The 23,378-nt window shown below is 34.3% G+C and overlaps 1 protein-coding gene across 1 annotated transcript; it reads left to right on the plus strand.

Annotated features, from left to right (window-relative positions):
• The first annotated feature begins 8,750 nt into the window (after positions 1-8,750).
• LOC108779170 (uncharacterized) lies at positions 8,751-9,173 on the plus strand. Its single transcript, XM_018546538.1, has one exon. It carries the CDS (start codon positions 8,751-8,753, stop codon positions 9,171-9,173), a length of 423 nt encoding a protein of 140 aa, XP_018402040.1.
• Positions 9,174-23,378: the final 14,205 nt, after the last annotated feature.

Genomic DNA, 23,378 nt, shown 5'->3' on the forward strand with positions numbered 1-23,378 from the left:
TGTTTCCATTGGAGGATTCATAGGAAATATCACGGAAACAGCCGAATTATAAATAAGTACTACCTTAAGCATAACTTCGCGAAGATGATCATATTTTAAGAAAAATTTAGGCAAGAACTTCTTCGCCAAGATCGTCTTAATTCGTGACTATGAAATCTACTACTATTGAGATGATCTTGATTGAATAAGGCGTTCTTCGCCGAGACGGTCTTAAGTGCTGATTTGAGCTCGGACTATGAATACGGCCCTTAGTGTCGTAACTGGTTAAACTATGGTTGTGCTAACTTGTGCTAGGCTAGCACAACTCAGATATACAATATCATTCACATCGAAGCGTTGTAAACCCGAATTTTGAACAAAAAATGCTTTCGCGAGCGGTCGTGCTCAAGAGTAAAGTACCCTTAATATCGTTGTGCCAACGAATCTAACATTTGTGCTGACTTGTGCTAGGCTAGTACAACTCAGATATGCAATTTTGTGGTATTTGAATGACGGATACGAATATTAGCGTTATTTTTATTCCGAATTGTGAAAAATCGTTTTTCTATCATATCTTTTGTTGTTGTCATTATTTTTGAATACCACTTTAGCACAATGTTAGCACAAATTAGCACAACCTAGCACAACCTTAAAAATTGAAGAAATCGCAAAGTGGGGGGCTGGCCTAAAATATAGTTTTTTTTAATTTTTTAACGTATTTTCCGTATTTTGATATTAATATTCGAGCACAATGTAGCACAAACCTAGCACAATTCAGCACAATTCTCAAAATAGGTGAATTCATAAAGTGGGGGGCTAACTTAGTATAGACGATAAAAGTAACGAGTGAAATCGTTACCATTACCTCAAAAATGTAACTGCGTTACCAAAAACGTTACTCAGAAGAAAATATAACGCCGTTACTCATTCGTTACCGAAAAAAGTAACTTGTAACGGTAACGACGTTACAAATAACGCGTTACTTACCAACCCTGGTCTTAACGCATGCGCGAATCTCACAATTTTCATCATGGCGTCGATGTCACCTGTGGATACTGTGTCAATGACTACGTTTTTTTACACCGTGCATTTAGGCCGCGGCCTAAACAATAGATGTCCTTGTTTATTCTGTAAGTTAAACAAAGACACCTATCGTATAGGTCGCGGACTTTTTATATATAGACATTTTTTGTAATACAAATTAATTAAAAATAAGAGAAAAGAGCCAAACAGTTTTTTAAAAAATGATAAATATAATTAATTCAAAAAACGCAATACATTAAAATCAAACAGAGTAAAATTCGCAAGTAAAATTCGCAGACGTTTCGACACCGATCGGGTAAAAATTCGACTGTTCTCTTTGAAAAAAGGATAAGAAAATGAATTTTTACAGCTGTAATTTAGACTATTCTATTTATTATATTTATGTTTTTTATTTATTTTCAATAATGGATTTAAACATACTGGATTTTTATAGATTATACATTTTTTATTACATCTCCGTTAAGATTTATGTAACTTATGCGAAACAAAACAGAAAGGAAGATTCATATACAATTATACACATTTTATTTTTATACTTGTGACTCGTTAATTTTTATTATAATTATACACATTTAATTTTATAATTGTGACTCGTTCAATTCTATTATACACACTTAATTTTAAATTTAACATTGAAAATGACCCGATCGGTGTCGAAACGTCTGCGAATTTTACTTGCGAATTTTACTCTGTTTGATTTTAATGTACTGCGTTTTTTGAATTAATTATATTTATCTTTTTTTTTTAAACTATTTGGCTCTTTTCTCTTATTTTTAATTAATTTGTTTTATACTTGTTGAGCCTTCTATTAATTTATTTTTTGTAATATTTTACAAATAATAAAAAAAAAATTTACGTAGATATAATCATATATGATTTAATATATATAAGATTATATTTCGATTTTCATTACCTATAAAACATCTGAAGTGCTAAAAATCTATAATGCACGTAATGTATACTATAAATTTTTAGTATTAGCAGTAGTATATTTGATATATTTATTACCATATATTTAGTATTGATATTCAAACAAAGCGCCTCGCACAATTTTCAACATGGCTGACTGTAGGACACATAAGGCCTGTTCTTTTTGTCTGCACTGTCTGAACTGGTACATACAGTGCAATAAGTTGAAATGAAACAAACGTATATCTGTTTCACTTCAACTTATTGCACTCTGTGTACCAGTTCGGTAAAAAGGACAGGCCTATAGATCAAAGGCACCGACACGGAGTGAAACTACTGTACTTACTTATACTGTGGTACAGAATAGTTGTCGTTGTAACAAATAATTTCACCTGCATAAATTAAACAATGTAGATAATATGTATTTGTATTTGGTGATTATACTTGTAACCTTCTTAAAAAATTATGCAATCTAATGCAACTATGAAAGATGCAACAAGTAACTTCACTATTTCATAATGTTCGCTATGTATATTGTATTATTTGAATTTATACGTTTAAATATTGAAGATAATCCAAGTGAGGACGTCTGTTTATCTAATCAAAACGTCTGTTTATCAATTTGCTTCTTTTGTTCTGTAATAATTGTTTATAATGTCTTTTCGAGATATTGTTAATTGTGCACTTTTATTGCATGCGGATAACTCGGCTAATTTCAAGTCATATTGCAGACACTGTTATACGACATGAAAAGTGCAGTAAATGTGCTATAAAACTGTATATATTTTGCGCTGATTATGTGCGCTTATAATGCGCTTTTCATAGTGGATTTTGAAAGCGCTAAAAAGCTGCTATAGTAATGCACCTGCATACGCGCTTTTTTAGTGCTTTTTAAGCGCTACTGTGCTACGTGGGATGCAACATCAATTTATTACGGTTTTATTCTAAATAGTGATTCTGTTTGTTAAGGAGTTCTTTCTAAACAGCGACTTGTTAATCGCTGTTAAATTAACTCTTAAGCAAGTTTGGGGGGGTGGGAGGGGAATTTACATATATTACTTTAAAATAAATATTGCGAAGAATATTACTACGTCGACCCGCCATCAGAGGTCTATAGATATTCGCTAAAATTCTCGCAAGTGCTTTGATACGCGTATATCTGTATATATAGAATCTCGATTTAATAACTAAAACAGGCGTCTAAGGTAGGCTTCCATTACAATGCCTTATTGATGAGTCCAGTGGAAGCCGGGACGAAACGCCAAACATAATTACGTGATATTCTTCGCAATATATGGTATATTAGATTAATTTAAAAGATTTTAACGAAATTATTGGCTCATTGCCCTTATCTCTTTATATTAGTTGTTTAATATATATTGAGCCTTATTACAAACATTTTAACTCTTAAGAGTTCCATTCCGCAAATAAGATACGTCTCGTCACCGAACAGCTACGCTTATTAATGAAATAACGGTTCATCAGCTGCGACAACTATTCTGTAAGCATGAAGATATAACTCATTATACGACATAATTTTCTATACGAGATATTGTCATTTAGGGAGGTACGCGCAATAACATTAGTCGTATCAGTTACGGGAAAAGACCTCATCTTCTTTCGATTAGCGTATAACTCATCAATCACAAAAATTCGGCTCGATTACGCGACAAAATCGCCCCTGAACAATCGATCTGCAATTATTATGATGTTTTTCCGCGAAACAAAGCCATATTCCTCGAATCCAGGACATCGACCGCCAGTGAGCAACCACAATTGTGTATCGCGATTTCTGTTAAATCAGTAGTTTTTACCAGGAAATAGCGAGTTAGCTAATACTCGCACTGGAATGATACTACGGAAGCAGTTATTGTCATATTAATGTGAATTCTGCTTCAAAATATATTTAAATAATTATAAAATCAATACGCAAATGTGTCAGACATCTGCCTTTCCTTGGAAAATTTTTGTAGTTTGTGCCAGATATATAGTAAATTGAATTTGCGTGCGTGCGTGCGTGTGTGTGTGTGTGTGTGTGTAAAACTTTCATTTCATCTCAGTCCTTTGTCAAACGCGATGTAAACACGAGTTTATTCTTCTATTACAAAATGGATAGCAGAATTCAATTAGAGACGCTCGCGGGAGCAAGATACCTCAAATTATCTTAGGATTAATTACAAATTTAAAAAAATATGAGTAAAAATATCTTGAGTACAAGAGGATGCTAAATATAAATTATACTTAATCGGTCGAAATTAATTACGTTTAATTATTTGGCAAGCACAAAAATTCGGCATGCAATTTAACTTTCCTTTTAATGTATCAATACGTGTTTTTAAACGATAAAAACTTTTTTATTTTTGTATGAATTTTGTGAACTTTCAAAAATCTATCTGCAAACAATAAAGAATAATTTTGTATATATTTTTTCAGTTTAACAGTTTTAGCGAATTACAGTTTTAGTTTTTAAAGAATTTTGTAAGACATTGAAAAGAGTCTGGCAAAGAGTAATTATCAAATACTGAGTGAAATAATTTTAATCAAATGTTCAGTTAATATATATATAACAAAAAATAATTTTATTTTTTTTAATGTTTAGTAATTATCATTACCAAACGTGTTGGTTGGTTATATTATTATGTTTTATAATATTTACTAAATATTAAAAAAATATTAAATAATTAAAAATTTTAAATGTCTCTTCGCAGTAGGTGTCAAAATAAAGTTTATTCGTTGCCTATCGATGTCATTTGAGTAGATATCACTTATTTACAATAATGACATAACTCAAATACTGTCAAGTTGTTTGCAGAAAAAGGGAAATATGAAAAAAATATAAAAATAAAATTGTTTTTTATTATATATTAACCAAACATTTACTTGAAATTATACTTCACTCAATATTTATAGTCATTACCAAATTTTTTATATAGCTATTATTAATTTTTTTAGTGTATACAGTAGTAAAAAAGGTTAAAAGAATGAAAAAGGTTAACAAATTATCTATGCATTTTTTGAAGAGTTAAATTACCCAAATTTGAGAAAGAATTTACTCACGAATATCATAATCATCCTCGGTTGGATAAGATCGCCGATAAACCGTCGCTTAATCGTGGCTAGCGAATCGAGACCCCTCGATCACGGTTTTTCGCTCACCTAGGATAATCCCGGTGAGAGTCAGTTAACGGATGTGAGAATGTAAGCTCTCAGTCGCATCCTCTTATATAGGATCACGTAGACCTGCAGTCGCGCACTTACGGTGGTTCCCCACCAAGTATCGCGCGCGACGAGGTTCTAGCGAGGCCCTACGGGACACGGGATCGTACTCATGAAGTTCCAAGTGCTTTTTGTTGCCTATGGTCGCAAATCACCCGGCGCTCGATTTCCACGCCGATAAATCAACGTTTATTGGTCTCGAGTACGAGACGTCGATCTTGCGCGCATTCTAGGCTCTGATCATGTCTAGACCGAGAATGCGCGCTTTCCGACGCGCCTCAAGTAATAAGGATGTATGCACGCAAAAGACATGAATGTAATAATGATGACGCCGCGCAACAAAAAGTAATTTACACAGGCCGGATTTTAAATGTCTTCGCAATAGGTGTCAAAATAGAGTTTATTCGTTGCCTGTCGATGTCATTTGAGTAGATATCACTTATTTACAACAATGACATAACTCAAAAACTGTCAGTTTGCAGAAAAAGGGAAATATGAAAGAAAAAAATATATTTAAAAAAATAAATAAATAATTCAATAAGCTACGAGTCTAAGCTATAAGATATAAGTTGCTTTAATGTAAACAATAAGTAAAGTACAAAAAAAAAATCAAACGTTTCTACTCTTATCGGGTCATTATCAGTGTATATAAAATTTAAACGTAGATACAGTTAAAATCTTCATTTAATGTATGAATATATGGTAAAATAATATCACATGGAAGAGAAACCTGTAAAGGTATAAATCTATATATTTCACTTTAATATTTAACTTTTTTAGCTTTATTAATTTCTTTTTCTTCCACTTTATTTTCAAAAAAGGATGGAAAAGTAAGAAAAATTTTATTTATTTTTTTAAATAATTATTTTAAATGTAAAATTATTTATATGTTAATGAGTAAAAAATTAATTAACCTAATTTATATTAATACATACCTTCTATTTAGAACCGGTAAAATAAAGAAACATTCTCAACTAAATGGTGGTATTAATATATATCATAGTCATTCTATAACAATTCATCCACGCATCAATACGATTTCTTATTGTTTCCGCCACAATACGAAACTTTCGTCAATATATTTTAAAATTTATGTTACAAAACGTTAATTATTCAATTAAATTTATTTTCAATTAGATATTATTAGAGAGCAGATTTTTTATAGATATTATTAGATTAGATATCATTCAGTTAAATTTAATTAAATTTATTTTCTAAAATACCTTTTTATACTATTGTTGTAAACATAAATAGATTCACAAAGAATTCAAAAAAGAAATTTGAGTAAAAAAAAGGCAATAAGAATCAGGTGCGGTAATTATTACGCAAATTGATATATAAATTTAACACAAAATTTTTTATTAATAAATGATCTTACATGTTTTGAAATTAATTGATAGAGTAATTTTACTTTTAAACCCAAAATTTTATTTTGACAATTTTTGTGTTTTATAATCAAAATTTTATTATATATATAAACAACGATTACTTATTAGAATTCATTTTTGATTGTATCATAATAATCGGTTGAAGAACATTATTAACTCCACAATAAAAAATTTGAAAAAAAAGTAACGCTAAAATCGAATGACTTGCATTATATATACTATTCTTCATGTTTTTATACTGTTTCCAAAAGTTTAATAGATTAAAGAGTGAAGATATTAAGATATCCTTTTATAGTGTTAGAAAATTACAAAGGGTGCATAAGATCCGCAAAAGATCCGTTCCCGCAAAATGTAAAATCGAATGTCGTATATAAGATTTTCTGTAAAGACTGTGATGCAGCTACATGAGACAAAAGAAAAGACAGTTGAAGACTAGAATCTCTGAACATAAAAATCATATTCTATGGAATACAACCACACACTTTATCGTAACGGATCATCGATTATACAAGAGGACCATTAGTTCTCGATTGGAAGAACGTTATAATTTTAGATAAAGAACCTCACTACAAAAAAGACTAATTTCGAAGATGATATTCATCAGGAAACAGACACATGGTCTCAATTTACAAACGGATATGGAGGATCTTCCCGAGTCATTCTTTCCATTTGTTAACAAGTTATAAATACTAAATCGTTTTGGATTGCCAGTCAATCCTTTCATAAAGGTAAAGTTATTATATTCTTTTAGCGTTGTGAAATATAATTTTTTAATATAATATATACTTATTAAGGTTCCTTTAATTATAAGGAAATAGCTCACTATGACAAATTAGTTACTATGCATATATTGTAAATACAGTTTTAAATGTGTCTCTGAAGAGCGTTCAAAAATGAATCGAAACATGTAAGACTAATTAATAAAGAATTTAATTAATAAAGAATTTTGTGTTAAATTTATATATCAATTTGCGCAATTACCGCGCTTGATTCCTGTTACCCTTTTTTATTCAATATTACTATATATAACTATTGTTGTATATAGTTGAAAAATTTGTTGAAAAATAATATTACAGTTGAAAAATAATATCACAAATATTACAATTTTTTTAATTGACGCAAAGCATAATGCAATTTGCAAGCAATCACATTTCTCAATTAGAATTAACATTTATAATGTATCAAATTAGCACATTTTATTCACTTAAGATTATTCTCTTAGAATTTTTATTTAAAAAAATATTATTTTATATTAGTCACTTACTCATAAATTGTATTTGACAGTAAGACATGTTGAATTAATTCAACACAAAATATTCGATTAACTCATTCTCAGTCATATTGCGTTAAATTAACACTTAGATATACTAAAATTTCAACAAAGATTTAAGTGGATCGTTTCTAACACAAATATAAAATATTTTTTAAAGTAAAATGCGACATATAAATTATTTTATGATCAATGTGATTTAAAAATACCATATATCTGCTTTTTACCATATCCAAGAATCTCTTCGGAGCTAATTTTTTATAATAAAAAGCAATTAATATGTAAAGATTTTCCTGCGTAAGTGAATTAGTTGTACTAATAAATATAACGTTGCCATCCTGGGAAAATTTAATAAACTTTTCTGAACAGATTTTTCGAACGTTATTTAGGATTAAAGTTTCACTAAAATGATTTTGATTGTTATTGATAATACGTTAAATTAGCTTAATAGTTTATTTTATTATTGTTAATATTTCGTTACACCCGTTATCGAAAACGCATAATTAATGCGATCTATCCCTCACACGCGTAATCTTCATTATCTTTAAATTGCATTATTACTAGTTACGACGTACTCATCAACGATCAAAATACGTGGGCAATTTGAAAAGGTTCTTAAGTCACACAGAGATAACGCGCGTATCGCAAAAAAAAACATAATGGCTAAAAAGTACATCATCTTTTATGGTTGCTATCAAATTTTCCGACAATTGCGTCCATTGATCATTTAGTTACGAGCAGTCAAATAAAGCAAGTCAAACATTTTTTCAACAATAGATAAAAAGGAGTTTCTCGTGCAGTGATAAAACACTATTTTTTGAAAGGAAAAACAGCTACGCAGATTCAAGCAGAGTTGCAAGAGGTTCATGGCATATCTACTCCTTCATTACCAACCATCAGTTTTTAAGTAAACGAATTTAAACGTGGTCGTACCAACACTGATGATGAACCACACAGTGGACGCCAGAAAACTGCTACCAACAAAAAAATGCAACAAAGAAATCAATAAAATGCTCGATATTGTTATGAGTGACTGCCGTTTGAAGTTGCGTGAGATAGTAGAGATGGTAGGCATCTCAGAAGAACGGGTATTTCATATCCTACATGACATATTAGGCATGAGAAAGCTGATGTCGCGATGGGTGCCACGTTTGCTTACAGTGGAGAATAAACGCGTGCATATGATCATCTCTAAAAAGATGTTTTTCGTCGATATGTGGACCGTGGACGAAACATGTATTCACTATTACATACCCGAAACAAAACAACAATCGAAGCAATGGATTTCATCTGATGAACCGGCCCCAAAGAAAGCCGAGTCAGTTTCACCGACTGGGAAGGTCATGGCCATTTTTTTGGGATTCTAAAGGCATCATCCACATCAACTACTTAGAAAAGGGAAAAACGATTACGGGAAAATACTACGCCCACTTGCTGGGACATTTCGACAAAAAATTGAAAGAAAAACGCTCTCATTTGACCAAGAAAAAAGTGTTGTTCCATCGCGACAACGCATCGTTTCATTCATCCGCAATTGCCACCGCAAAATTGATCGAATTACGATACGAATTGCTGCCTCATCCACCATACTCTCCAGATTTAGTCCCATGCGACTTCTTTTTGTTCCCAAACCTGAAGATTTGGCTCAGAGGAAAGAAATTCGCGTCGAATGAGAAGGTCATCATCGTCACGAACGTCTATTTTGCAAAGTTTCAGCCATCGTACTTTTTGGACGGCTTGAAAAAATTGTAGCATCACTGGATTAAGTGTATTGAATTAAAAGGAGATTATATTGATAAATAAAATGAAACTTTTCCGAAAAAAATATTGTTTTCTCTCTGACTTAAGAAACTTTTCAAGTTGCCCACGTAAACTGCGTCATAAATGCCGGAACAACTAATATACGTATTATTACGAGCTGCATAATGATATTGGAAGATAAATGACGAACAGAAGACAAAATTTTGCACATGCCAATGCAAATACGACTCTTGCACAATGTTACAAGACTTAAACGCGGATTCTAAATACATATTCTGGATTCTAGATACATACAGATTCTAGATACATCTCCCGAGACAAACGCATATGTCATTTTTTCTTTAAATCATTATCATATTTAAATTCAACTAATCTGTTCGAAGTTATAAATAATAACTAATTAATAATTATTAGTCGAAATTATCAATAGATCACATTTCTTAAAAAATTACTTTTATTTGCAAAAGAACCGACAAATAATCCGATGATTTCTCGTGTATCTCAACTTTATCGAAAAAGACGGAAAACTTCGGAAAATATAGGGAGAGGCCTTATCGGAATTTCATAAATTCAACATCTAATGCAATTTTTGCATCGTGCATGGAGCGAAGCATGCCTTCGGCAACGCGGAGCAAGATTATGCGCGTCATGGGATCGAAGCAACGTTCGCTTGATCCTAGACAAAAATTGTCCGCGGCACAAGCCTCGGTAACGAAAATAAAATTTAAACAAAAATAGAAACAAACGCGAAATGCAATTAGTGAACGGCGAAAATGAAACGATACCAGCGCGGCGAAAGGTTCGTATCCTTTTAGGGAAGGTCCGGGACGTCCGCGGAGCCTCCAGCGTCTCTCCGCGCCGCCGATCACATAAATAATGCCTGCCGCGGATTTACGACCGGCTCGCTTAATTCGACGATGTAAGGGAACGATATGAGCGTAATGAGTTCATCAATTTTGATGGAATTACTCACGTGCTCGTGCAACAAGTCGCCGTCGACTGGAGAGGGCTCTCTCGCCGGCAAAATGCGGACACGTATCCGTGGGCGATGCTGCGTTGGTTTTGACATTGGCACTAAACGGGCTCTCTCTCTCTCTCCTTTTTCTCTTTTGTCCCGCATTAAATGGCTCTCTCGTAGAGCCGACTATCCAACCACGCGGTACCGATGCGATGCAACAAGATGCGGCTGAGAAATGCACCGAGAAGGTACCGCGCGTACCACAGTGATCCTAAATCATGATCAACCTCTCCCCGTGGAGAAAAACAATGACAACTATATACATATTTTAAAAAAACGATATAATCACAATATAATCTCACATGAATAAATCTAAAATAAACAATAAAATGCCAATTTGAGAAAGATATACAACTTATCAGTGTGTATATATATATTTATATCTTTATATATAAATTTTATTCAAAATGAACGAAAAAAGAGAACGTATACGTCTCGACCTTTATTCAGGACCATTTTAGTACAAAAAAAGTTAATTAAATATAAGTCATACGTGTAAAAATATCGCATAAAGTACGAATATCATAGTAATAATGTCCAAAATCAAGTCAAATCTTGTCAACAAATTGATAAGTTTAATAATTGTCAAGATTAAACTGTTATAAGAAAAATTTATTCAAACGCTTAAATTCTTAAAGAAAAAATTCCGATGATCTCGCTGTATCTTCGAGAATCGCGACAACTAGATGTCTCCAAAAAAAAAAAGAATCGTGGAGTCTTCAAAATATAACGTCTATTTCATAATAAATTTGATACCTTCTTATTGGTCATTCTTCAAAGAAATTAATTAAACAAGGGAAAAAACAATGTATAAATGACGTCTCTTCCTACAAAAAATTATTTTAAAAATGTAATAAAAATTGTAATTAAATTACACAAATATATTGCTTCATCAAATCCTAACAGTTAAATAAAAAAAGTAAATAAAACGTATACAATTATTTCAAATAAAGAAATATTAAAGTATGAAAATACAAAAATAATTAAAACTTTAAAAGTTAACACTTGCCGATAGAGCTCCGTATTATTCTCATAACTGGTTATACTTATTAATCGAATTCAAATACGAAACTGCGAATTTGTTGCGACAATCTGTGCCTTTTATAATTATGTTCGTGTCAAGAATATACGCAGAATATACGTCAGCATATCTACTTTCCGTCTAGATTAATAAGACGCAATGTTTTGCAATACATTAGTTATGTTAACATTGAACACTGCAATTAGCTACTGTACGATTAAAATGAAAAATAAACGATATTTTACGAAGACAATTTCTTTATTAAAAATGTACATTGTAATAAGGTTCAATATGTTTAAAACAAATAATATAGAGAAAGAGAGCAAATGAGTCAATGAATTACGTTAAAAATCCCACTAAATTAATTTTTAACATATTGCGAAGAATATTACGTAATTATGGCGTTTCATCCCAGCTTCCACTACTGGACTCATCAGTAAGGCATTGTAGTGGAAGCCTACCTTATATACCTGCAAGAGTTATTCAATTGAGATTCTATATAAAGAGATATACGCGTATTAAAACACTTGCGAGAATTTGCGAATATCGATAGACCTCTGATGGCGATTGGGTGGATTTTTCAGATAGGGTTGTGTTTCAAGACCGACGATTGCTCGGCGCGCAATTTGGAGGGATTTTTTAGATAGGGTTTCAATACCGACGATTGTTCGGGGCGCAAGTTGGAGGGATGAGGGTAATTCATATATTACTATGGATAAATATTGTGAAGAATATTACTTCATCGACCCACCTTGCAGGCGTATAAGGTAGGCTTCCACTACAATGCCTTACTGATGAGTCCAGTAGTGGAAACTGAGACGAAACGCCATAATTGTGTAATATTCTTCGCAATATATTAAATTAATTTAATAGGATTTTTAACGTAATTTATTGGCTCATTGCCCTCTTTCTCTATATTATTTGTTATAAACATATTGAGTCTTATCACAATGTACATAATAATATTTCAGTTACTTTTCGTGGTAATATATGAGGGGGACAGCGGAAGACGGACGCGACTCGAAAATCGGCCGAAAGTTACATATACTTTAAGTATGCTCACTTTGAACTGGCACCTTTAATTAATAATACTCGTATATTAGTTACTTTTCGTGGTAAAATATTATTATATTAGATAAAAGATTTAAATTTTTGAGTTCCTTTTTTTGAACATGGCTGGAACTTTTAATTTTTATGATATGATATTTTTCAGATATCACTTACTTTTTAGAGTACAAATATATCACAAATATATAAACAATATAATTAATAGTACATTGTGTAACCATGAACATAGAATTTTTCTTTACAAAGTGCTCGTCGTAATGTGCCCTATACAGCAACGTTTTTGCGCAGAAGAGTGGGATTAGAGAAATAACTTAACGGCTTGAGGTATTGTTTATTTTCCGCACGCAAAAGCGTTAAGGTGTAGGGCACATTACGTGAAGAAAAAAATATTATATAACGAAAGAGAGTGAAATACGGTAAAAAAGATGGGTTGTGGGGGGATGGCGGATGAGCGAAGGAAGGTGGGAGGAGGTATGATGGGTCGAAGTTGGTGTGAGTGAAAGATGAGAGGGGATGTTGAAAAGTTGTAATGACGAAAGGGAAGTGAAATACGGCGAAAGAGAGGTGTGGTGGGGGTGTGTGGTGGGGGGAGGAAGTTCGGTAGATCGAAGGTGACAGAGGTGTGTGTGAAAAGTGAGAGAGTATGTTAAAAAGTTATAATTTCGGACGGACATACAGACATACAGAGAAGGAAACGTTTCTTAATTTTTCATTAAAATCACCACTTTTCGATCGCTTGTATTTCCAGAACGGCTTGACCGATTTTAAATTTTTTGGCTCAAATTACTCGTTGGGATGCCGCCTTTCAGGACATATAACGTTGGATTCAAAATTTTTTATATTTTAGTAGTTATGCACCCCCGAAAAGTCGACTTTGATGGCTCGGGATAAGAGACTTGTAGTGTCTATTATTAATCTTTTAAATTAATTTTTAAATCAACTAGTAATTTTTTAAACATGGCCGGAGACATTACAGCGTTTCCTGATCATATAGCGGTGCTTCCTGTCTCTCCATATATGCAGTCAGTGAGGATATGGTTTAAATGCGATCGTATTGGTCATAAATAAATTGTAATGACGAAAGATAGCGAAATACAACGAAAGTAAATACAAAATCTGAGGCTTGTTTAAACTGTGCTGGTGACCATCAATCGTCCCGTGATCAATGAGTCCCTATGTTGTCTGGAAAAGAAATGTATTAACTGCAGTGATCCTCATTACACCAAGAATCGTAATTGTCCAACTTCAAAGAAGCACATGAAGATTCCGAATGTCATGGCCTTCGATAAACTGCCCTTTTTGGAAGCGAGGTCAGTCGCGGAAAAGAACATCAATTCACAAACGGCTCTAGTCAAGTTATTAACAAATTTTCCACGGCTCCCGGAGAGGGTTCTACCGCTCAGGATTCCAAGAGGAAATTTATTGAATTTTCAGATGATTGCCCTTCGTACAAATCAAACTAATTTTGAATAACAATGGAAGCAACAAGAAGGCTTTTTCGGGTACTATTGAACGGATTTTAAGTAATAAGGATGCGAATATTTTATGTGAGCGAGTTAGGAAGACCATTGACATAATACAACATGTTCGGTTAAGGAAGGCAATAGTAATGGAGCAAATAAACAATCGCAAACTTAATTTTAGTAATTTAAAGATTCTTCAATGGAACGCTAAATTCGTTATGTCCAAATGTACTGACAATGAGTCATCTAAGCATTGTGAAGATCAAGTGACGCGGTAGCGTCGCGACGCCAAGTGGATAAAATAAAAATATAACCGTTTGACTGCTTGACATGATCGCTTGACTTGATTGATGCGTGTATATAGCGTGCCCGGGTCGCAATATTCTAGAATCTTGGTTCTATCGCAATATTCTGCAGTATACACTATCTCTTGTTGGCGGTGAGTAGAGCAATCACGTTTTTCTGTGCTCCGTGTTTAGTGCTAGAAATCTTTACTAATTCTGTCTGTGGGAGTTTCTATTCTCTAGTGGCATCGTTCCCTAAGTGGCTTGGATCAAGATCTGCATTTATTTTTGGAGGATTTAAATTTTCTACATTATTATCACGTTTTCAAAATTTACATAAAGCGGTGAAATCTCTTTAAAAAACCTTTTTTTTTTAAAAAAAGAAAAAACCAGGGACCATAATCGTTATCATTTATATGCAATAAATTATACAATAACAATTATTTGTTGATCGTTATTCTCGTCTCTTTCCATAACGATTATTAGATAATTTTTTATTTCTAGTCGGCTATAACGATTATCGGATGATTTTTAAATACTGATTGCCCCATAACGATTATGAGCTGATTTAATCGTTATCAGTCATCGATAACAATTATCAGCTGATTTAATCGATATCATTCACCGATAACGATTATCAAATAGCGGATAGGTCTATATGCATGTCTGATTACGATTGCATTTGTATTCTTATAGAGTCTACACAGAGTACATCATCATTGATGATTTGTGCTGATACTTTTTGGATTCCCAATACTTAAGCAAATCCTCTTCCACATCTAATCTCTTCGGGCGATACTCATCAATTTCTTCATAGGCCTGCCGAATATTTTTATCAAATTCTTCATCGTCATCCTCCGTTGAAGAAGACGCAGCGACTTCCATGATACGGATGCGACCTCGAAGTATCGACGATGTGTTTTGCATGGTGCTCTCGTCTGTATTACATATTTGTTCTTCTCTGTCATTTGATTCTTCCTGTGTTTCCATGACCGATACAGACGTAATGACATCTTCCTTTAAAGACACGAAATTTTCAAACACGAATGGATAACAGATAGATCAAAATATACCTGCGTCAAATGGTGCATTTTAATCACCAGTTTCTTTAAATGCTGTGAGGCTCTGGCAAGCTTTTCAATCGAAATCAATCGCCGAAATCTGGGGTCAAGGAATAGTGCAGCGTACATGGTGTCATGTTCAAGCAGCCCCTTCTCTCTTATTCGTAAGAAATGAATGACTTTTTTGCTCATGTCGCTGTTCAGTTCTTCCATCTGGCAGATAAGTTCTAACCAGTGCTTATATATATATAAAAATCACCTAACAGCAATTGACTTTTTTGTAACTTTAAAGTCAGTTCATGTAAGGGCGCCAGAACATTTACCATGTTACCAATTGTATTCCAATCCTCTTCCTTCAGTTCCTTAGACGAACCGATTGTCCTCCAATTATCTGCCCAGAATTCTGACAGTTCCATAAGTCCTTTCAGCATATTATACGTAGAGATCCCCATCTTGTGGCAACATCAATTGGCGGCTTCCATAAGTTGTTTTGCTTCAATTGATATCTGTAGTACGATACATATAGCACAAGGAAAAGTTAGAATAATCATTAAATGTTGAATATAGAAGAAATAAGAAAACTTTACTAACCCAAGTGTTGTAGTCCTGAGAACTTTGACAACATTTCGTGCTTGGTCGATTATTGTTGCTCTCTCGCTTTCCTTTAAAAAGTCATTAACTGCCAACTGTAGACTGTGAGCCGCACATTTAATTGATGTGATTCTGTCGAACGAGATGGACTCTGAGAGAATGTCGCATCGATCTTCAGCTCGCAATTGATCTTCCTAATCTGTCTCTGCTTCCACTGATAATTGGTCCACGCATTTTAACATATTCCGTCCGTTATCAATGGTAATCGAATAAATTTGACTCTTCTTTATAGAAAAGCCATTCAGAACCCGTTCCACTTCTGCTTTCATATTTTCCCCAGTGTGACGAGCTTTGATCTCGATCATCGCCAAGGTGAAAATTTTTACCTCATTTTCTTCTAGCACTTGAACATTTATTCCTAACACAGAGCGGTTGAGTCGCGTTGCTGCATCAATTTTTATACATAGCATGCGATTGCGCATTTTCTGAATAAGTTTCTGCTTTAGTTTGTTATATTTTTCGGCAACGTCCATTATATTGTGAGATGTAATTGGATCTTTGTCCAGAGCTTTGAATGTTGCTTCCGTAAGATATTTAAATTCTTCCGAATCGAAGAAGGAAAAAGGCAGATTTTTCTTTGTAACGAAATTGATGCAATTTTGAATAAAAGTGTCTTCGCAAACCTCAAACTGAACTTTCACAACATCAGTTTTTCTTTTTTTGGTGCTACTGCATTCTGCACTGGCCTCTTCTCTGTTTTGTTTTTCAAAGTACTTATACATTTCACTATGTTTCTTTACAAGGTGCCTTTTAAGGTTCGTGGTCGATTGAGCATTATAACTACCACCACAGTTCTTGCACTTGGCTCTGTTACCATCTACGACGAAAAACTCTCTTATAAATATATTCCATTTGCGACCCATTGCATAACTGGTATTACACAATAGTTTAAATTAACGAAATCTCTATTAACAAAATTTAAGTAAAATCACCAAATAATCAAAATCCTCAATAATATCACAAATCATAATGATGTACTCTGTGTAGACTTTGTAAGAATACAAATACAATCGTTATCAGACATGCATATAGATCTATCCGCCATCTGATAATCGTTATTGGTGACTGATATCGATCAAATCAGTAGATAATCGTTATCAGTGACTAATAACGATTAAATCAGCTGATAATCGTTATCGGTGACTGATAACGATTAAATCAACTCATAATCGTCATGGGGCAATCGGTATTTAAAAATCATCCGATAATCGTTATCGCCGACTAGAAAACAAAAAATTACCTGATATCGTTATAAACATCCTTTTTTGAAAAAAAAATTGAAAAATAAGGATTTTAATCAAATTGTATACTGCAACTTTCAAGGATAATATTGATGTATTTAAAATAGGAATACGATAACATTTAGTCAATGATTTTTTCAGTCGAAAACCTGAAAATAATCGTTATTTTCGGTCTCTGAAAAAAACATACGCCAAGTGCATAAAAATATATTGAACTTCTTGATCAAAAACAGATATGAGATAAATATAATTGACCAAGTGTATTCTTCATTACGCCAGTCACATAAGACAGACCGAAAGTGACTATAATTGTCAACTGGATTATAGTGAAGAAAAAACTTGGCGTGCCCGGGTCGCAAGCCAGTCACATAAGACAGACCGAAAGTGACTATAATTGTCAACTGGATTATAGTGAAGAAGAAACTTAGCGTGCCCGGGTCGCAATATTCTAGAATCTTGGTTCTATCGCAATATTCTGCAGTATACACTATCTCTTGTTGGCGGTGAGTAGAGCAATCACGTTTTTCTGTGCTCCGTGTTTAGTGCTAGAAATCTTTACTAATTCTGTCTGTGGGAGTTTCTATTCTCTAGTGGCATCGTTCCCTAAGTGGCTTGGATCAAGGCTACCGACTTAGCGATAAATTTTTCCAAGCTGTAAGGGACTAAACTGAGAATTATTATTTCTCCGCCGTTTCTCAACCGTCCTCGTAGCCATTAGTCGTGCAGTCATCCCGGTACCACGTAAGTAAACACGTCACTCATACGTCAGGCCAATCAACAGTCAATTCGACTGACGACTTCGATTCGACAACTGAGAGTCCAACGCCTGGCATCCCACTGCTTCTGGTTTGATACAATTTATTAAATGCCAGCGCGACTTAATTATATACAGTAATTAATGCCATACGTTCGTCCCAGCAAAAGATCAAAAATCTACGACGAGAAAACGGGGTGCAGCAAGTGCCACAAACCAGTGGTCGACAAATATACGTGTGTAACGTGTTCACGGGCCTTCCATTTAAGCTGTGCGCGTGCGTATATTAAAAACAAATGTAGTAGTTGTTGTCTACAATCGCTCGCACACATACTCGCACCTTCGTCATATGAAAAATCAAACTCGTCACCGATCGTTGGCGAATCTGCAATTATTTCGCCCCTCTCAGTTCACGTACTCGCGTCGTCCTCGTCTGGATCTGTTATCTCTCTCTCCGCTCCTACGTTATTCGTCTACCTAGTCCGAGTATATCTACCCCACTCTCTGTCGCTACCTCTAGTACTGCTGCCATTATGAACAACGGTGGAGATCATTCCCCGGCGCAGGAGGGAGCAGTGCCCTTTCCCCAGCTACCTCCGGAGTGGCACACACTCGATACCGTGCAACAACTGGCGCAGATTATGCTAACATGCATGGCCGGTTTTCAACAAATTAACACGCGATTCGACACATTAAGCGCCGCGGTCGAACATAACGAGACATCGTGTCGTGCGAACGCCACTGATATCCAAGCTATTAAAGAAATGCACGCGTATTCCCAACCGACTCCGGACGTTATAATCACCGGAATACCGAGCATAACATTAATTTCCCACAATGAGATTGTACTGCGCTTATTAACGAAATTAAATGTCGGAAACCTAATAGGCGACATTTTACAAATTCGACGGGTTAATGCAACTCGCCGTGACATAGCCGCCGGTAATTTGGGGACTAGCGAAGCAGAACCTCCGCAAAGCCAATTTTCTATAATCGTGTCTTTCAAATCCGTAGCTGTCAGAAATTTTGTAATTGAGCGCAAAAGAAAAACCGAGAAAATAACTGCGGCGGACATCTTTCCGGAACTAAATATTGACAATCCGAAAATAATGTACGTTGAGGAAATGCTCCCTACGCGAACATACAAATTATTGAAAGAGACAAAACTTAAAGCGAGGGCGTTGAATTATGCTCGTGTATGGCATCGTAACGAGCATATCTTTGTTCGCAAAGACGATAGATCGAGGGAAATCCCAATTGTTACCAAGTCAGACCTTAACAAATTAGTCTGACTAGATAGGCCTTCGATAAATAACAAATCTAATGCGAATCTAGTCATCGCTCATAGTAACGTAAATTCTCTTCGTGCGCATATTGAATCGATCGAAGATTTTATTTATAATGTCTCTCCACATATACTCGCGATAACGGAAACGTGGCTTACACCCGCAGTGCCCAGTGAATGCGTGAATATTGCTAATTATAATTTAATTAAAAATGATCGGAACATAGTATTCGAAAGTAGCTCACGATTTATATAGGGCGGCGGTGTCGCATGTTACGTACATGAATCAATAAGTGCTAAACTACTCGAGTGCTCTGAAGGCGATAATATTAATATTCCGGAATTTCTGATAGCGGATCTTAAATCTACTGCAAGCTCTTTATTGTTAGCCGTTTTGTATCGACGTCCCTGTGGACATATGTTCAACGAATTTATTGTTAAGCTAAGTAACTACCTTCCCAACTATAAAAATATTGTAATTACTGACGATTTAAACTGTAATCTCCTTAGTAACATTTTCGAGTCAAATTTTTTACGAAATTTCATTAATGAACATTCCTTGTTCCTGGTGCCTCATATGGCAACTTATCACACGTTATACTCGGATTCTCAAATTGACGTTTGTATTGTCGACTCCGAACATAAAGTGCTGGAATATTCTCAGTCAAATGAGCCTTTTACGGCCGGTCATGATATAATCCAATTTACGTATAAATTCAGTACCGATAAACCTCCCCCGCGTGTAAGTACTTTTAGGGATTTTAAGAATTGTAATATAGCTCAGCTTAATTCAGATATTGTTTTAGCGCTCACAAATACCGTTATAAATCTTTCGCAGGCACCCGCCTTTTCTAGCCTCGATGTTAAGGAGGTTTTGTCGTCTTTCAAAAACGCTGTAGTGATTGTACTGGATTCACATGCACCATATCGAACCGTGAATTTGATCAGTCATCATGTGCCCTGATTGAATCCAGATATAAATTTGCAAATTAAAAAACGTAATAAACTCTATCGTCAAGCCAAACGTACCGGGAACTTATCGATTATGACCGAATATAAAGTAACTAGGGCTCGATTAAAATACATGATGCGTTATGCTAAGGAGCAATTTCTATCGAACTCCATTTCAAACATGCGCGATCCAGCGTCAATTTGGTCTTTCTTACGACGCATTGGGCCTACTCGACCCCACATCCTCTTCCTCTCTACAATTTTTTTCACCTACTGAATTAAATGCATATTACATTACGATTACCACTACGCATCCATCTTGTTTTAATCATACATTCAATAACATACTGACTTCACACTATCCGACATGCCTGTCAACCTTCAGTATTGCAACTCTTTCGATTAAACAAGTTATCGATGCCTTAGTAACAATCATTCCGAAGTCGAAGGGTCGTAGTCCCGACGGTCTCCAACTCCACCATTTAAAAAATTCCATCTAGTCTATAGCTCCTTACCTGACTTATATTTATAATGTTTCCATTTCTGCCGGGGTGTACCCGGCAGAATGGAAACGTTGTTCAATAATCCCTCTCAATAAATCAATTACTCCAGCATCACCTGCGGAAACGCGTCCGGTAGCTAATCTACCTCACCTTGCTAAGCCCTTGGATTCGCTAATTGCACAACAAATTGCGATTTACTTGGAGGACAATAACCTCTTGAACCATCAGCAATCAGGTTTTAGGAGACATTTCAGTACGCAAACAGCTCTTTTAAATGTGCTCGACGATGCCCGTGAAGCGATCAAACGTGGACATGTGACAATCCTAGTCCTATTCGACTTTAGTAAAGCGTTCGACACAATTGATCATACCTTACTTCTTTTGACACTTAGGGAGTTTGGATTTGACGACTTATCTATGAGGTGGTTCCATTCCTATCTGACTGGTCGGTCACAAACTATCTTAGATTATGAGGGTAAACCCTTATAGACTACAGGCCCATGTAAAAAATTGATGGGTCATTTGAACCACCAGAAGACCTATACAGAACGATATAAGGGTACAAAATAATAAGATTCGGCACTATGCCGTCGCTTGTAAGCTGTCCAACTGAGTGCAGGTGAGATTTCAAAAGCACAGGTAGAATGAGTACATTTTGGTTATGTATTTTTGTACGGCATTCTTACCATCAATAGATCCATGGAAAATAATGAGAAAACGCGCAGTGCCGTACAAAAGTAGTGCGCCACAAAGTCGGAAAAATTTTTGATTTTCCGGCGATTTTTAGGGTAAATGTGGTCATTCGATTATGTACGGCATCAGTTCCATACAGTTTCAATACCTCTTCTAATCCATAATGTCACAACGCCGTACAAAAAATCATGCGACAAGGGGAAGAAATCGAGGGTTGCAACCCCCTCTCTTTCCGTGGTCCGGGGGATGATGTGAAAAAGTACGGCATCGGTTCCAAAATATTATCCAGCACTCAAAAGTACTATTAAAATTAACGCCGTCAAAAAATTATTGTTCATTTGAATGTATATCAATAATTATCTTAATTTCCTTGTATAGTTGATTTATAAAGCTGGAAGGTAATTTGATCATGTACGGCAACTTTTATTTCAACATGATATTGTTAAATACAATTGTTATATAATATTGCCGTTCAAAAGAAACTGTTCTAAAAAAAATTATACAGAAATACAGAAAATGAATTTTTTTAAATTATTTCAAAAGTTTCAATAATCATAGATGAAGGAAATTTTGTAATTTTGTACATATTATCGGGGTTTTAAATAGTATTCAGGTAAGTAATTCAGAAAAAAATTATGCCGTACATTTTAATGCAAACCATATTTTCAGGCTGTTGAAAATGACACTACCATTTCAGGGGTACTTTATGGTCATCTGATACTATACGGCATTCACATATTTTGCAAGAGAACAATTGATAATATGCATCAATCATTATGCCGTCTATCTGAAATGCAACGGTGGGTATATTATATTCAAGAATTGAAAACTGTGAATGTCAGTATGAACAGTTTTGTATACTTTTTGACGTAATATATATTTCAAACATTAATAGAATTTGTTTAATCGTGTAAAAAAAAAGTACTACAATTTTATAGAAAAATAAAAGCCTGGCGAGCTCCAAACGTCGTGACTCGCCACGCAATCCCCGCTCTCCACAGTCCGCGCGCCATCGAACTATCAAGGGCGTACACTGTTGGCAGTAGTAGGCCGGGCGGACGCACGTATTCGGTAATTTTTACCAATTATTATCTCGTTAACTATTACGAAAATTACAAAACGGTAGAGGACTTTTCGACTCAGTTCAGTCCGCTCTACCTGTTCGTGTAATTTTTGACACTCATTCTGGGACACCTTGTATAATAAATATATATATATATATTATTATACTAGAAATAGTCATGTTATCACTACTATATGTATACGTGTAATTATATGTCCATAATTACACGTATACATATAGTGGTGACAATATGACTATTTAAGAATGCACATAAATGAGTACAATTGTAATCTCTTTATTATTTTGTCCTTTTTAAGCCCACACTAATAACTATTTGATTTACATAACGGCGCAATTAATAAATGCATAAGTGTATGTGTTTAAAAACACCAAAAATACGTACATTTGTGTATTTATTAATTTCGCCACGATATAAATCAAATATTTGTTATTGTGGACTTAAAAAGGATTTAATAATACAGAGATTACATTTTTACTCATCTATGTGCGTTCTAAAATGGTCATGTTATATCAAAAATTTAGCGATAAATTGCTCTTACACGAAAGTTAAAATTTCCGTGGATTTGCCCATATGTATATATTATTTTTATGACTTTATTATTTTTATGAAGTTTCAGATTTGTACGGCATTGACTTTTCATAGACAATTGCATTAAATTCAAATGAACTATTTGAATGCCGTATAAAAAAATATCGTACAAACAATCACCGTAAAATACATTTCGTTACATGAA

Source organism: Cyphomyrmex costatus, unplaced genomic scaffold (assembly GCF_001594065.2).
Source record: "Cyphomyrmex costatus isolate MS0001 unplaced genomic scaffold, Ccosl1.0 scaffold559, whole genome shotgun sequence".
Lineage (NCBI taxonomy): Eukaryota > Metazoa > Arthropoda > Insecta > Hymenoptera > Formicidae > Cyphomyrmex > Cyphomyrmex costatus.

Bases quoted from the DNA above. Each gene is read 5' to 3' on its own strand.
- LOC108779170 (XM_018546538.1), top strand. From the start codon at position 8,751: ATGAACCACACAGTGGACGCCAGAAAACTGCTACCAACAAAAAAATGC.